The 17,474-nt window shown below is 42.4% G+C and overlaps 1 protein-coding gene across 2 annotated transcripts; it reads right to left on the bottom strand.

Moving 5' to 3' along the window:
- Positions 1-9,236: 9,236 nt before the first annotated feature.
- Positions 9,237-16,696, bottom strand: LOC121643372 (cyclin-dependent kinase 12). 2 transcript variants are annotated; one of them, XM_041990755.1, is made up of 4 exons: positions 16,528-16,696; positions 15,585-15,645; positions 13,967-14,281; positions 9,237-13,181 (listed from the first exon to the last, which is right to left on the bottom strand). In XM_041990755.1, the coding sequence occupies exons 3-4, from the start codon at positions 14,270-14,272 to the stop codon at positions 9,852-9,854; spliced, it is 3,636 nt and encodes a 1,211-aa protein (XP_041846689.1). In that variant the 5' UTR covers positions 14,273-14,281; positions 15,585-15,645; positions 16,528-16,696; the 3' UTR covers positions 9,237-9,851. The 2 variants fall into 2 exon arrangements, with proteins under 2 accessions (XP_041846689.1, XP_041846688.1); XM_041990754.1 differs by lacking the exon at positions 15,585-15,645.
- Positions 16,697-17,474: the final 778 nt, after the last annotated feature.

Raw genomic sequence — 17,474 nt, forward strand, 5'->3', positions numbered from 1 at the left:
CTTTAGGAGCATCACATAAAGAGAACGCCATATTTAGTTTATGCATACAAAGCTGCATACATGCAGCCTTCCAGAAGAAGGGATGGGGAATTGCATGAAGTTGAAGCAAACATTATGAATAGGGAGCTTCTGGGCTTTAAACATGTTTGCCTGCAGCTTTGAATGTGTGATTGTGCATGTTCGCTTCATTCTTTCAAACCTGCACTTTGCTGCATCCATTTTGCAATGGGTGAAAATGCACAAAGATACACTGGTGTGATGATGAATAGCTTGCATTTCCTGAGGATTTGAGAGGTGCAGTAGTGGCTACTACAAGGCCTAGGGTTTGCACTTCAAAGCAGCAGCATGCCTGTCTGTTCATTTAGCCACGAATCACCGGCGTTTTCAGCAGAACGAGCCTTGTTCGTTTTTTTTTTTTTTTTTTTTTTTTTTTTTTTTAAATGTCTTTCTTTCTACATTGCGTCCACCACATGCAGCCCCTCTGACCTGCATTGTCATGGCCGAGCACCGGGCTCCATTTTGTCGATATATTGTTTTGTGAAGAGTGTTATTGCTCCGCGCCTCCGCTAGATGGCAGCATTGTCTCACATTTCAGTCTGCGCACACAGACGCGGGGCGCTCGTCCCTCCCCGTGGAGTGTTCATAAGTTTCCCTTTCTAAAACTGATATACTAAGGGAGTTATTCGTTTTCCAGAGCCATATGCTCATTTGAATATTTAAAAAGATTTAATCTTTCTTAATGAAAAAAAAAGCTTTAAAGGCTTTCAAAATTCTCCCAGCTCCTCTTTTATTCACAACTTTCTCTTCCCTGCCTTTTAATCCTTTGTCACTGTCATCTGTCTAATGCATTTACCTTCCATTTTAACATGTTCTTTTCAAGTGCACATGTTGTAAATTCAGCTTCCCTCATCTTGTGTGGGAGGCATCAATAATGTGCAATGATGTGGGGATAACAAAAGGAAACAAATTATTGATTTGGTAGAAAGTTTCGTATCTACCACACCGGCGGTCTGTCTTTGTGCACTACCTTCTTTCATCTACACCCTGAATGATCCGTCCATTCATCCCCACTCCTGTGATCAGACCTCTGAGTCGTTTACGGCTTTGATATTGAGGCGCAGACACGCAAATACTCAGCTTTTCCCTCAGGCAGTCGGCCATCAGATCGCTAATCAGCCGATATCATTTTATGCCTGCGCAAGTATATTTGTCTGCATGCTTATCTGTCTCTCCGACCATCTGCCAGTCTGCTGCTCATCCTCTTATGCTGTCTGTGAGTAATCACATGAGAGTGTTGTCCCAAAGTTCACCCTCAACTCATAGATGCTGACTAAAATAGCAGCTTTCGGTCTTTGTTTGTGATTTAAAACGTTAGTGGGATAATCTGTCATCCCACGCGTTTACAGACCACCGGCCGATTCCACGCAGTCACTGTTCACGTCTTTCTGGCCAAAAATGCTCCGCGTTGTTGTACTTGTTCGTTTTTGTATCATCATGATGATCATCATGACAGGACACCAACTTACGGGAACCTTTTGGACATCATGTCCAGAGTGATTTTTGAGGGTTTAGAGTCGGTTTTATGGTTAGGATTAGACTTAGATTATGGTAAGTGTTATAGCTTTAGGCTTGCAGATGTGATAGTTACATTTAGGGTGAGGGGCTAAGGTAGACATTGCATCAACTGAATGTCCCCACAAAGACAGTGAAATAAACATGTGCTTGTGTGTACATAGTGGGGGGTGGTGGGGTCTTCTCTGAGTAAAGAATGAAGATGACCTTTTATGAGGAAGTGATTTAAATCATGTTCTGTCGTCAGCAGAGATATCGCTGTGTGAATGTGGATGAGCAATTGTTGTGGAAAGAACGTCACACTTTTGCTCATGCGTAAAGCAAGAGGACAAAGTGCACACGCACAGTCTCGCACACACACAACTTGCCAACAGGTACACGGTCACATTTAGTGTAAGAAAGCCAGAGTCAAATATTGCCCCTCCAGACCTGTGGACCTCGGTGTTGCTCAAAATGAGCAGATGTTTTGTGGCAAGGTTCTAATAATAACGCAACTCAGCGAGGATGTTGCTGTCTGGCTGTCTTAAACTGTTTGTGTTCCACTGTCTTGTTTATCTGCTAGACTGGGTGCGCTCTATGGGGGTGGGAAGTACAAGAAAGAATGGGAAGAGGCAGAATGAGAGAGAGAGAGAGAGAGAGAGAGAGAGAGAGAGAGAGCACTGGGAGGTGACGAAGAAGAGAGAGTTGGGGGCAAAAGAGAGAGAGGAGAGGAAGTGTGCAGGGGAGAAGAGCTGGATGTAGACGGGGATCTATTCTCACTGTGCACGCAGACAAGATGGAAATGAGTGGGCGTCTGTGACGTCAATCAATGTACACACACACACACATACACACACACACACACACACACACACACACACACACACACACACACACACACACACACACACAGTCAGACAGTCCTCTCCTGTTCCAATCCCATGCTAATACATGCTTCACTGCAATCAGCTACGTATCAGAGGCATAAACATCAGCACACACAAACAGCCAGCTCCTCCAGCATATAAAAACACAAGCTGTGGCACATTCAGACTCAACCAGATTCATGATGTCACACACTCATTTCAGTCATTCATACACACAGAAAAGATTTTTTCGAGTGTGATATATATATAGTTATGGGGAAAAGAAGAAGAAGAAGAAGAAGAAGAAGAAGAAGAAGAAGAAGAAAACCAACCTGATTCAATCCCAAAGTTTTATGTATCTGGACAAAACAAAAAATGACCTGCCCCCTTCCAGGTCTTAAAATAAGAACCTCAGGCACATTACACGGTGTTATTATTTATTTAGCTAAAATGAACCCAAGAGCGAAAAGCATTCAAAACAGTTCGTAATCCTCCCAGAAGTAGTCTTCCCAGCAAGTTCAACACCAAGTCAGACAGTGCTTATTTCAGAGGAATTGAAAGAAACCCAAGAACTACATCTCAGACTCTACAGGCCTCAGTTTGCATGCTTATTTTTAAAGTTCATGATGGTAAAATTAGAAGAAGACTTAACATGACTTGTTTGGAAAGGTTGGAGAAGAAAGTCTCTCTCTTTAAAAAGAACATGGTACCTAGCTTAGGTTTGCAAATATGCATGAGAACAAACCACAAGACCTCTGGAGCAATTGCCTTTAGACAAGTGAGTCAAAAGAGGAGATGTTTGCTCCTAATGCACAACACAGTGAAGATTAAAAACAGCATATTGGTACAAATGCCTTATATCAGCTGCTGAAAACAGTGTTGGAGAAGTGATGATTTGGGCTTGTTTTGCTGGTCTAGAATGCTTTGATATGAAGACGAGTTCATGGTCCGCTCAATGACAAACTATTCTAGAGTCACATGTGAGGCCATCTGTCTGATCGCTAAAGCTTGGCTGAAAGCGGGTCATTTGTCAAACAATGAACCAAAACAAAGCAGCAGATCTACAACAGAGTCACTGAAAAAGAAAAGAATAATGATGTTGTATTGATCCACTCAAAGTTCAGATTTCAACCCATGCTTTTTGTTTGTGTTAAGTAATACTGATGTAATAGTATTTTTATGTGTTGTTGCATCTGTAGTTATCCTCCCCCACTTTAAGACCTTTAAGGACCAGATTTCCTTATTACTTCTAGATTCATGAAACCTCAGACTTTAAAGATGTACTTATCAAAGTATTTTAAAACAGCTTTCATTAAAAAGAGCTCTTTTTTGCCCTTTTTTTCCCAGACAAAATAATATACTGCTCAGAGTTTCTGATTTATGAGTATTTAATGTGCAAGCATGTAAGGTAAGAGTAACAACCCACCAGAAAGTCTTCGTTTTTAGTCTGAAGGAAACAAATAAGACGGAAACTTCTGTGACTGCCTCATTCCATATTAATGAAAATAGAACTAACATACTGAATCCAAAGCCTGCTGTTCTTCATGTTTGTCATGGTTGTATGCACAAATTAGCCCAAACTGAGATGCTATTACATGTATATTTACTGTGTATCATTGTAAGACAAGAAAAGCCAAAACCAATAAAATAACATTTAGGTTTTTTAGTATTGTTCAGGTCAGACGGTTTGAGTCAACACAGATCCAAGTCCGTGCAGACTAGATTGCAGTAATTCATTCATTCATTCATTAATTCATTTTACTGTTAGAGTTGTACCAAAACTCTGCTGACTAAATGTTGACAAAAGCCAAAAGTGAGCACAATTTTATTTCAGAGCAGATTTAAACATATTTGTTTACACAAAAGAACTCTGAAATTGCTTTGTCCTACTTAGATCAATGTTTTATTTATCTTTGAACCCTCTAGGACCCTCAGGCTTTCTGGTTGCAGATTTTTAAAAAAAGTGAGAACCAAAACATGAGCTGACACTTTGTTTAGCCAACGTGGCCCACATCTGTGTAATGACCTATCGAATACCAGGCCTTTTTTGACTGACAGATGATTTCTTGCAATAAAGCAGCTCAGTCAAATGCTATAGTAATGATCTGGACAAAAAAAAATCAACTGATTATTTTTTTTGAGTATCCTTTCATCTATTTGTGTTCATGTGTGTTTTTCTGCATTTCAATTATCTGATTTCCCTCACAGGTTAAGGAGAGTGTTTCCTCTACTTCTGGTCAGCTCGTTTTGATATCTGTTTTACATTTGCATGGGTTTAGGTGTTTGGATGAGAGTGTCAACATGTGAATGGGTGTGTTTTGGTGTGTTTGTGCTGGGTTGATGGGTGATGGGTGTGTGCAAGTACATAAATGTAACCTTAATTGGATACATGTTGGTAGGGGCAGTGTGGTTTGGAGAATTGGATTCTTTCATTGCCTTTATTACTTTTTCAACAACCTTTATTACTTTATTACCTTCTGTAATTTCCCTCTAGCATGAATGCATCGTTTCATTTAATTTCTTTTCATTTTAATTTAATCTCATTTCATTACATTTAATCTGGGAGGCACTTTGTGCTGCACTTGTTGATTTAAAAGTATTAAATAAAGTAAATAAAGTTTGATTAATGAGTGGTGGAAAAGAAAATCAAGTGGAAAAGAAAATAACTCTAAACTAAACCTTTATAACAATGTTCTACATAAATAGGACTAAATGACCTTTGTGATTCATCTGAGGCCAATTTTTGGTTCTGCCCTCAGAGCTAAAGAAAACATGAATCAACCCCAGTCTTGTGTGTTTGTCTTGATTAGATCAAATCTGACTTCTACTGAAAACAGCCGCTTACTGGAATGTCACCAGCAGCAGAAGCCTCCACCCAGTCCTCAGCTGAGTTAACATTACAGTGTTGTTGTAAAAGGACCGTATGCAGCTGTTTGGCTGGATTCTCATTCTCATCTGCTGTCTGAAAACAAGGTCTACTACAGTGAAGATTAACTTTTAATTGCGCTCTACAAAGGAAAAATCTGTATCTTTTACACCCCTGTTAGTCAAAAAGGTTTGTCAATCAATAGATTGATGATATCAAGACTTTTTGTAACCAATTAATTTTAGTACCATTTTTCATGATGTTTAAACTGATCTTTTTGTTCTACTACCAAGGCCAAACAATGCAGAAAATCAGTAACACTCACTACTTAAAGTGAAATCACTTGTAAACCTACACCAGCCAGCTGCATGTCCAGCTGTGCTGCCTGTCTCAGGAAGTTGCCCTCACACGGCTGTAAACCTGCCTCTCTGTCCGCCTGATTGATCGGCGGTTATGTAAGCATGAGTCTTTGTCACATGGCTAAGTTATGGTCTATTATGTTGCATTTGGTTTGCATAATTAACAAAGTAAGGTCTCAGTGACCCACAGGCTCCCCCAGAATAGAACTAATACCTTAGAGACCAGCAGACAGCCAGGAGGAACAGGCATGATTGTCTCCCACCATGATTTGCATCAGAGTTAAATTTAGATTGATGGAAGGTGAGTTAAAAGGATAAAGATGCAGTCTGAGCATGAATATTGTACAGATTGGTTGACGTCACTTGACTGACAGCTCTGATTCCTCAAGGTTCTCTGATTCAGGCCTCTTGTAAGACACATATTTGACAAGTTCGCCTTTAAGAAATCATCCATCCATGTCAGAGAGTCGTGACGACACGCACTTCTATCTAGAGAAATGAAAAACTATTTTTGAAACACTCCTCACTGCCTTCCCAAATTTGCTTTTAAGGATGAATTAGCAGATAAAATAAGAGTGCATTGATTTTAATGTGCGGGGGCGCTATGCATGTGTGTGTGTGTATTTCTAATGAGGGGAAGCTGGGTGTGTAGATGGGGAGGGGTGGGTAGCATTACCAACCCATTGCCTTGCCAATTGCTCTGTTTCTTTGAGTAAAGAAAAGATTCTCTCTGCTGTTTTTAATCAAGGTTTTTATCCTTATCTATCCTCAGCTGGAAGAGGATTGAGTCATAGCTGGCAAGGAAGCAGGTGGGTGGGAGGAAGGTGGGTATAGAAGAGTAGAGTGGCGTAGGATGTGGATGGCAGAGGGTAAACAGTGGGGAGGAGAGGGAGAGAGAGGCTGTAGTGAATGAAAAAGAAGTTATGAATGGCAACTACTATGCACTCATTTATTGTCTTGCACTCAGAAATAAATGGTTCTGCAGAGAAAAATAAAACTCTCACAAATTATTATGGCTTTTATTAATTCTAATCCTTCTGTGCCAGTAAGTATTTAATAAAGACATCTTTAAATAAATTTTATTGCCCCATTTCAATGACATTTCATATTCGGATTTCAATGACATTTCATATTTCAGACACAGGACTTTAAAGAGACTGTCGAGCAACAGAAAGTTACAGAAATTAATTTTCAGGAATATTATCAAGGGAGTATAGAGGAAATAAATTGGCCAGCAGTCATAATTATCTCATTTCACACTTCAAACAGAGTAACATGTTTTATCTCTTAAACCATTATGACATGATGTAGCACAAGAATTCCTGCACAGAATGTGCACAGGGTCCTCGGAATTTAATGGGTTAACCCCTGTGCATGGAAGATATATAAAAAGATTGAGAAATTTTGTTTTTGGTTTGTCAAAACTAAGAATAGTCAGATCTGCTGTGTCGGCCAAAGGAGAATGAAAGAGAAGCAGATGTGTGGGTGATGTTCCCTTTTTGTCTCAGTGAGTTTGAAAATGTTTGTCAAGGGTGGACGGGTGGGCAGGCCATTAGGAAAATTGATGTGCATGCAGCTGTGTATGAGCGTGCACTTGCACATAAATGTGTGCATGTGCTCCTCCTCTGACATCACTGCTGCCGTCACTGCAGCCACCTCTCAGCAACTCTCTTGTGATTGAAGGCCTGACAACCTCCCACGCTCTCCCCGTCAACTCCCCTGCTCTTCTCGCCTGGCGTTATCTATCACTAACCCCACCCCCATTTCCCCCATACTCACCGTCTCCTACCCACCTAAATTTCTCATCTATTCATCTCTGTGTCCACTACCTAACTATTTTCATTTCACCCACACCCTTCTCATTTTTCTCTCTCTTTTTTTTGGCTTGTTTTCATCTCACTCCCCCTCATTTCGTGTGTGGGTCTTCCCTGTCTTCCGTCACGCTCTCTGCGCCCACAGTGTTCCCTGTCTTTGTCTCTATGGAAACCCTGAGTGGACAAGAGTGCCTTAGAGGGCTGCAAGACACTGATACAGACCCCAATAGATCACACGCTCTCTTCCTCTGCCAAAGAAAAGTGTGCATGCGCAACCATGCGAACATCAGTGCGAGCCAACAGTGCTGTGGCAATATCCCGTCTCCCCTGTGGACAACCCGTGATTGGTGTTGGGAAAAGATGAAGGAGGAGGCTGTACTGTTTCATTACACTGTGGGTCTCCTCAATTACAATGTGGAAATAGAGACCACCTGATGCTGCCTCTGCATGTGCATTCCCTTCTATCACTCACACAAACGCATTTTCCCCTCCTCCCCTCTTTCGTCTTGCACCTCACGAGCCATATTCCCCTCACATTTACACATTGTTGAGCCTGCTGTGTTGCGAAACCTGTGCGTCATCTGGATCCAAACACATCTGAGGGACAGGTGATCTGTGATAAGAGGCCTTACACAGACAGAATTTCACAGCTCCGGGCTGCTCTCCTGGGCATCACTGTGATTTGACGGTCATGGTTAAGTGGATCATTGCAGGGCGCAATCATGGGGAGGGATGTGTAAGCTGTGCAGTGTGTCATTTAGGGGAATAGATCTGTGGGAGGGATGTGAATGCGAATCGTGTAAAATGACATGAAAAAGTGATGTTTGGAATTTTTTTTAAGTCAGGCACTGGCTGCTTGGAGAAAGAAAATTAACTCTCATATGTGAAGGGTTGTCGAGTTTCTCTTTATTTTATCAAAATGTACATGAATAAACTACAACAAAGGACTACATTAAAGAAGACATCAAAACGGGCAGCAGTAACAGGGGTCAAACAACTGAACACACACCCAACCCAGCCCTGGACCCACCCCATAAACACCCACAGTGCAGTGAGATAAAGACATGCCAATGATGTCTCACATTTAGGCACTTAATTTCCCTACCAAACCATCTTTGGTCATAGTTGCTGTGGCGCGGATTTGAAAAGGGTTTGTCCTAAATGTGTTTTGCATTGTTTGTGGTTCGAATCAGCAAAGAGTCGTGTCAGTTTTAGCATGATTCCTTCGCTTTTGACAGATCTGTATCTGACACATTTAGAGATGACCCAAAGATGGTTATAACCTGACCACCTCCACAGAGTAAACTTTAGCATCAAATAAGGTAACACTAGATGATACGATACTTCACATGTTTACAGAAAGGACTCCACGAGGGAAAAGGAACCAAGCACTACATCTTAACACAATTTACCTGAAAACAATGCATTATATTTGCACACAATATACTGTAACCAATATGCTGTACAGTCTACACCAAAGGCATTGTTGTTGGCATTTTTCTTTAGGAACTAACCAGTCTGTTTAATCTTGGAAAGTCTTGCAAAAATAGATCCCTTTCTAATTAATTAAAAGCCTTTGCATTGTCTTTAAATGTGATCTATTTAGCTACTCATGCATTGTCTTAGTGTGCATACAGTATTACATGTTTGTTTGCATGTATGCATGTGTGTATATATATGTATGTGCTGTGTATGGATGCATGTGTGTTTTGATGAAAATACTGTACACACTTGTAGACTCATCCTTTTGTTTTTTTTTCAGAATATGCCCCTTTTTTTGGAGGAATAACAAAGTTACAAGAAACTGTTTGAGAAGCATAGAATTCACACAGTATTTGGCAGTGAGAAAACAGTCCTAATGTTTCCATGCACAATAGCAACCACAGGCAAGGTCCACGTTCTGAACAAACCCATTAAGAACAACACAGTAAGAACATGAAAAGAGTGAAGAAGAATTAAGAACCTGGACGTGTGTGTGTGTGGGTGTGTGTGTGTGTGTGTGGGTGTGTGTGTGTGTGTGTGTGTGTGTGTGTGTGTGTGTGTATGTTTGTGTGCATGTATGTCTGAGAATGTCAACAGCACAGTTGGTTTCCCAGGGAGACCAAAGGCCTATGACTCATGCAGTGCATACAGCATTTTCTGGAATTTTAATAATATTGGAAGAATTATTATTTTCCCACAAAGCCCAGATAATTACATATAATCATGTTAAAACCTTATATAGTACTCAGGGAGGTCACTGTAAAAACCCACTCAATCCCACCCCCACAGGTCTATTATAGACCAAACAGTTTATTCCTGGATTATAATTTCCATTTTCCAGCTTTTCCTTCATAGTGAGCACAATGCCCTTGCTTAAATGTGGGTTTTGTGTACATGTATGTTCACAAGGGTCTCAGACTAGACCAGTCTGCGGGTGCAGGTGTAAAGGGTATGGTTGGTACAGCAGAGTTGATCCCCCTTGTGGTATGTAGTAGCTGCAGTAGCTGGGTTCTGCTAGATAGGGGGCGCTGTGCTCTGCAAGGTAGGGGGCAGGCTGGTAGAAGCACGTCACGTGGTCTGTGTTGGGTATGATGTTCTGTTCTCCAAGAACCTTCAATGCCAGCACTGTGATCATGTTCAGTGTTTGACGCCTCTCATGGCCCATCAGACACACGGTGCTGTCGTCTATCACGCGACGCAGCGTCATCAGGTACTGGTATTTGCTTCTCTCCTCGCCAATGAAGTGGTTCTTCAAGTAGGACAGGATTTTTCTCTGCTGCTCCTGCACATCAGGGAAATCGATGAAAAAACGTGAGCACATGTAGCGCTCCAGCGTCTTTATCTGAGTCTCACTAGCCGGTCTGTAGTCTCTGACCAGCAGGTTGCTGTATTTCAACAAGCCACCACCTCGAATCTCTTCAGGGTTTCTGGTAGCAATCAGGCGATAGCGCAGGTGATCCATGGCGGCCTCAAAGTCACCATACATGCTTTCTGCCAGGACCTCGACAGCAGGGACTGAGTCGGATGCTTGAGGAGAGCTGCACTCTTCAGACATGTCTTTTGTTACCTTTGGGGCCTCTTCGTTCTCAGGCACAGATGTGGATGCCTCAATGGCCTTTGGAGGGGCAGATTCCCCTAAGCCTCCAGACTGAGAGTGAGGCAGCACATGTGAATTGGAGCTTGGAATTGTGATTGGAAAAGACACAGGCTCTGCAACTTGAGGCAACGATGAGATATAATCGTTTTCCTTTTTATCCTCCAACTCTAGAGGAGGATCTCCTGACTGAAGGGAGAGTTGTTCAATCTGTTCATCACTGTTTGTATTCAGTATCAAAGACTCCATGTCTGAAGTTACCTGAGGTACAAGGTCCTCAGACTCCACAGGCGGAGTGAGGCAAAGGAGTGGAGGACTGAGGCAGGGAGAAGGTGGTGTCAGACAGAGTGGAGGAGGGCTTAGGCTGAGCATAGGAGGGGTGAGGTAAGGAGGTGAGCTGAGGCAGGATGAGGTCGGGCTAAAACTTAGAGGTGGAGAGCTAAAGCTGGCAGTAGGGCTTGTTGTATTTATTATCGGAGACGGTGGTGTTACACATGGGGGAGGACTGAGGCTGGGGGGTGAGGGAGTGAAACATGGAGGGGAGAGACTGAGCACAGGAGGGTTGAGACAGGACACAGAGGAGGTGACAGACTGGGACGTGAGAGGTGAACTAATTGTGGTTTCTTGTGGACTGTTGTGTGGATTCAGATTTGATTTTGTGGTTATTCTAGCTTCATCTTCATCAGCAGGAAGTGCAGTGTCTTGGCTGCTGGAGCTGGACGTGTCAGTATGTGAAACTGATGTTTCCACTGAGTCGAGACACTCTGATTGTCTGAGATCAGATACAGTTTCTCTTGTGGAGGACTGGCTTTGCTCATCAAAAACAAAATGTGTGTTTAGTGTCTCTTTCAAGCTTTCTTCACACAAACTTTCTGTGATTATCTGAGAGGAAGATGGCTCTTGAGGTAACTCAGATGTGGGATCCACATCTGTGACAGGGATTATATCGAGGGCTGGACCACAAACTGAGGTGAAGTCAGGATTTGATGGTAGGTTATTGGAAGGATCAGGCTCGAGCCCAGCTGTAGGGACAGTCGTCGGTTGCAAACTGGCAGCTGCTGATTTTAGGTTACAGACTGTGTTAGATTCAAGTGCAGGGAAAAGGTTTGAATCTGAACAGAGTGTGACAACAAGTTCACTTTCAGAAACTGGACTGGGGTAAGGACTAGGGGTAACCTTTCTACACATCCTCCGAGGAGGTTTGGGAGATGAGTGTTTGAGCACCACCATGTGAGATAGTCTGTCTGAGACCTTACCAGAAGGAGAGGAGGATGTCTTTTTATCAGAAACAAGGCTAGGTGGTGTAGGTGAAATATCCTGAGCATCTGGTGGGCTGACGGCATCAAGCATGTTAGTGGTTTTCTCTGAGCTATCTGGGTATTGTGTGCTATGAGCCTCCAGTGTGTCTTCAGTGTCAGCAGGCTGTGTGTTGATAGGTGTAAGAGTGGAAGAGGTGGAGCAGGAACAATCAATACTCTGTGTGTCTTCTCCATGTTTCTCCTCCAGTGCTGAGATCTCCTCTGTGACTTCACTCATTTCTGTGTCCTTTTTCCTCTCTGCTTCAATCTCCTCACTGTCCTCTGTTTCTGCTTTTCTTTCATCTTCTAACTGCATCTCTACCTTAGCACATGAAGATGTGCTGTCGTCTGGAGAAGACACGTGTTGAGTTTTATCTGCCTCATTGCTTCTCTGATCCTTTCTGAGACCCTTAGATAAGTTTGTTTTATCAGACTTCTCTGTACTGTGAGGCTCCTCTGCAAGGTTTAAACACTCTGTCTGTGGGTTTTGCGATGTGTCGGCCGTATCAGAATGTCCTATCTGCCCTGTGAGTTTTCTCTGCACGTCAGGCGGTTCTGTGTGGCTAGCCAGTTCTTTCTCAACAGAGAGTTCTTTATAATTTGAATGTGCTGGTTGTTGGCCATCACAGGATTTCATTTGCTCTGACTGTTCTTGCGTCACTGAGGACTCAGGCTTCTCTAAGAGCTCTGGCTCTTGTCTGAGTTCATTCTGAGCTGGTGGCTCGGTTTCCTCAGAGGTTTGTCTCTTTTCTGACAAAATGTTTACAGATGTCTGGTCTGTCTTATTTAATTTTTCTTTGTGCTCAGACACTTCTGCTGTTCCTGTTGATGTTTTCTCTTTTTCCACTACAGACTGCTTTTCCTGGTTTGATTGTTCAGTTTTCTCTCTCTCGTGCACTTCATCTCTCTGTTGAGTCTGGATGTTCTGAGTCTTTTCTCCATCAGATAAGTCTCCACCTATTGACTTCTCCATATCTGGAGCAATGGTCTGTTTGAGCACCGAAGAACTGCATTTACTCTGACTCTCTGCCGGCTGGTCCTTAAGATGAACAGTATTCATTTTGTGCTGTGCATCGTGCTGCATGTATGACTCTAAGAGACGGTCCAGAATGATCTGGAAAGAGTCCACACTGAACTCAAACTGCCGTCTTAGCACACTGACAAACTTGAGCTCCAGGTTTTTGCCGCTGTTGTTCGACAGGGAGATGAGGCTCCAGCGGTCATGCTCGTTGAATACTTTGACCATTTTCTGAACATAGGCTTCCTTCATCGTGGCGCTGCTGATCCGCTCTCTGTTGACCCCAGCAGGCAGGCAGTCCAGCAAGCAACCCAGCACTGATTCTTTGATCACCTGGGGGGACAAGAAGTCAACAACATGACAGCTACAACTAATGAAACAACATGACAGCTACAACTAATGACAGCTTTCTGAGTGCAGTTTTGCTTGTATATTTCAACTGACTATTGTGATGCTATAGTGGTGTCAGTCTCAGAATGATGCTGTTACATTACTAAAACCAAGAGCCTAATTATACAATGTTTGACAACATTTTATAAGTCACTGGAGGATACTAAACAGGCCCAAGTAAAAGTTCATTCTTTAACTGTTTAAAAGTGTAACTTGTATTTTCTCTCACCACTGATTTGCAAGACATCACTTCTAAGAGTTAAGGAACTACCACACTGACTGAGAAGCAACTGATGCTTAGAGAAAATATAGCAGAATAATGTCTGGCCAAGGCCAGGGTCTAAGTCCCCTTTCTCATCCCATATGACTACAACATGCACCTTTATTAACCATTTGATGAATAGTGTCCACTACAGGAGACACTAATTTAAAGGCTGTTTTCCTTTGTATGCATGGGTGTGGAGGATATATTTGCATATTACTCCCTTCATTGGACATTAGTGAGTCATCCAATACACTGCCACATACTGCAGAATTAATAAATATTTTATACAGTAGATAAAAATAAACTAAATAAAAGTCAGAAAATGTAAAAAAAAAAAAAAAAGAAAGAAAAGCATCACTATACACGTCTGTAGAAGTAAAAAAATTCTATCTGAAGAAAATGTAGCACCGCTTTTTAATCATCCATGCATCAGAGAGTCAATAAAGTGGCACAGAAATCGCACCTGAAATTCCTCTTGACTGGGCAACTCCACTCCAAAGATGATGTCCAGGTCCTTATAGCTTGTTCCGTTGTCTCGAACAAGGACATGGCTGGCTGTGGAGCCATTCAGACGAACATCTCTAACTGTGATTCCCTGATTCTGCAGCCTAGCCCGCACCGCTATGATGATGTCACGAGGACGCAGCTCCAGCGTGGGAAAGTTTCCGCGGCCGTGGATTGGAACTACCTCGGAAAGAACCTGATGGAGGACCTCAACCTGCTCGGTGTTCAGGCTGTGAAACCGCTGACTGGATTTCTTTTCAGACATGCTGCTGCCCTGAAAAGACGAATTGAAGGAGTAAGAAAAAGAGAGGTTATTAAAACCACCTTTAAACTGTGCTACATGTTTAACTCTCTTGCGTCAGCTGTTGGTCACACACACAAACACACTCAGCACTAAGTCACACTCATATGCACGCTTCCTGCCAGTCTGCTGTTTGCAAGTCACAGCTTGGCTGACAGCTTTTCCACAATAATAATGTTACTGCTGTGTTGACAAGCTGACACATGGAGAAAACCACATAAACGTGTTTTGCACAAATATTCTTCTCCTGATCAATCACAACAAATTAAGGTGAGCTGTTTGGAGTCTGAAACACATTACTGTATTTACCTGTACTAGTCAATTCATCTTACAATAGCAGGATCCGGTTTAGATTTTTATCAAACATCAAAGGAAAATAATAAAAAAAAATCACTTCAACTCATTTGCTGTGTTGTAAGATAACAGTAATAAATAAAGTCAGACTAAATCTTTGTTTATTCATTTTTTAAGCCAGAGGAGCAAGGGTTAAGCTGAATGAGTCATCACCAGCAGACTGCATTAATCACACCAACGTCACTAATTAAAGACACACATCTGTTTTTGTGTTCGTGTGTGCAGCACATGATGTGTGTGCATCACAAACAACACCTCTCATACATCAACGGGAGCGCAGGAAAGCTTTTATGCAACACCTCTGGAAATTGTAAAACTAATTGGAGTAAGTGAATATTTAATATCAGCCAATTATTTTCCTTTTTTGTTTTGTTTTGGGTTTGGCTTTCATGTGCATAATCCTCCAGGCAGCTACGCACTGAGCCCCTGCATCCATGCTCCATCAATCAATCAATCTCCACAAGCATTTTTAAATGAGTCACCCAATATTTGCCTAACAAAGTACATCCTAAGAGTCTCTGTTATATATTTGAGTGTGTGATTGTGTGCGCCTGTTGAAACGTTTCAGGGAGTGAGCGCTCTTGTTTGAGTGAGCAACTGTGGTTCATACCAGCCCATTATGATCTATTGTGTGCTTTAATCAATAGCTGTCACTCAGTGCTACGGCTGAGTGCTACTGATTGCTATGATTTGTCAATACTAGCAGGCTAAACACTGAGATACTAATGAGCTGTAATGGGATGCTTTCTAGTATCAGTTTTGGCAAACATCAGAGGGCTGTAGTCTGCTACAACCACAAAACAATCTATCACTGGAAGTGTTTAGATCTCTTAATCCAGGCGGTGTGTATTTCAACAAATAATAAAGCATCACTTTGCTACTGCAGAATAAAAACACAAAAAGAAGAGCTGAGCATGCTTACTGAAGAACAAAGAAGTTGTCTGATAAGACAGAAATCCTGAGAGAGACGACTGCATCCCACTCTAACAACACCAAGTTGCAAAAAAAAAAAAAAAAAAAAAATCACACATCCAGAAGCAAAAGAAAGAAAGAAAAACAAAAAAAAAACAAACCCAACAACAAAAACAGAGCTTCAGGTGTTGAAACTGATCATACACACAATGAAACAATGTGCTGAAGAGGCACTGCGGGACTGTTTTCCAACTGGCCCCTGTGTCTCCCCCTCCCCTTTCACACTATTCTGCAAACTTGCAGGCTGAGTGACTCATCCAGGCGTATCAGCTCAGCTCGCACATAATCTATGGCTACTGAAAAGCCAACAAATCTGAGGCTCGTTTTGTGTGAACCATACACAAACAGTAAACTTAGGTTGCAGTCATGGGGGTAAAACCTGTAAACAAGTGGCTGCACAGGTAAACAAACTCCAGATACAGTCAGAGTAGCTGTCTGAGCCCCTCACTTTCTTTATAGTTCTGGTTAATTGTGTGTGTGTGTGTGTGTATATACACACACACACACATATGTATATATATTCTTTGATTATATCTACTCTAAAGTATTTATGAGCTCATTATAACGACATAAATAGTAACAACCAAGCGTTTTTGTGTTATAATATTTCTTTAGAGGATATTAGATGATATATAAAGTTGTGCAAGAAACATTTCCCTATGGTTTCCCCCATAAAATAACCACATGCTGGATGTTACAGTTGCCCAAAATTTGCTGGAAACGAAGCTGTGTCCTCTTGGGCTTCCTCCTGTCCTGGTGGTCTTCTCTCTAATCACTTAATTACGCTCTTACTTACACCTGAGATGCCAGGTGGAGTTAATTAACTGCAATTAAGATGCTGGCTGCATAAAAGCCAGTAACGGGTCACCTCTAGTGAGGTGAGGGGCTCTTACCTGTTGCCTTTGCATCAAAGGGAGCGACTGGCTCCTGTCTTGGAAGCTGAATAAAACCTCGAGTATCCACCGAGCTACAGGTTCGGAGAGTTTGCGTGTCTCAAATGAGGGTTTGTATTTTGTCTACCGGCTCCGGTTAGACCCGGTGCTGAATCGGCTGTCTCTCTTAAAAGGCATACGACGCCGGAATCTGTGCGCGAGCTCATTCGGGCGCTGTCCAGGAGGCGCGTGGTGCTGAAATGAAGAGTGAAACGAGTCCTCACGCTCTTGTTTTCTCCCCTTGGCCGCCCGGAGCGTAACGCAGTTTCCATGGCGACCTGCCGTCACTCAGTTATGACTGGGGAGCGTGTTTGTGTGTGTTTTGTGTGCGTGTATGTGCGCTCACAACAGTGATGTTGGAGTTGTGGCGGTGGGAAAGAGGGCGTTTACAAGTGCCAAGGATAATTCGTCTGCTAACCCCGTGTTGAGAAAATGAGTATAAAGTAGCCTAAAGGTTGCTATAAACTAAACTGCTAAAAACACTGAGACTTGGGGTTATCAGCTTAAATGACTTTAAATACACTTTGTGTCTCCATAGTGTGTTTAGACTTAAAATGAAGGGTTAGACCATGTCACATCAAATTTGACACGCTTAAGGTCGAGAACAAGATTTTTAGGCAGGAAGACAACCTCGAAGGACCATATTTAAGTAGCCATATGGCACCCAGCTATTATAGGTGGACATTTTTTAATCAGCTAATATATATTTCCCTGCAAAATCATTTTGTGTATTGCTCGGTCCATCAGATACAGTATGAGTCATCCATTCCCCTCCCTCCCCCAGACCCAGCCGTTAATCCCACCCAAACTCAGCCTTCCCTGGCTGGCCGGTGCGCGCACACTGGAACCTTTTTCCATTAATGTGGGCGTTGACCCCCTCCATGCAGAAATCTCTTGTTCTATCGCCT

The sequence above is a fragment of the Melanotaenia boesemani genome, chromosome 7, assembly GCF_017639745.1.
Source record: "Melanotaenia boesemani isolate fMelBoe1 chromosome 7, fMelBoe1.pri, whole genome shotgun sequence".
NCBI lineage: Eukaryota > Metazoa > Chordata > Actinopteri > Atheriniformes > Melanotaeniidae > Melanotaenia > Melanotaenia boesemani.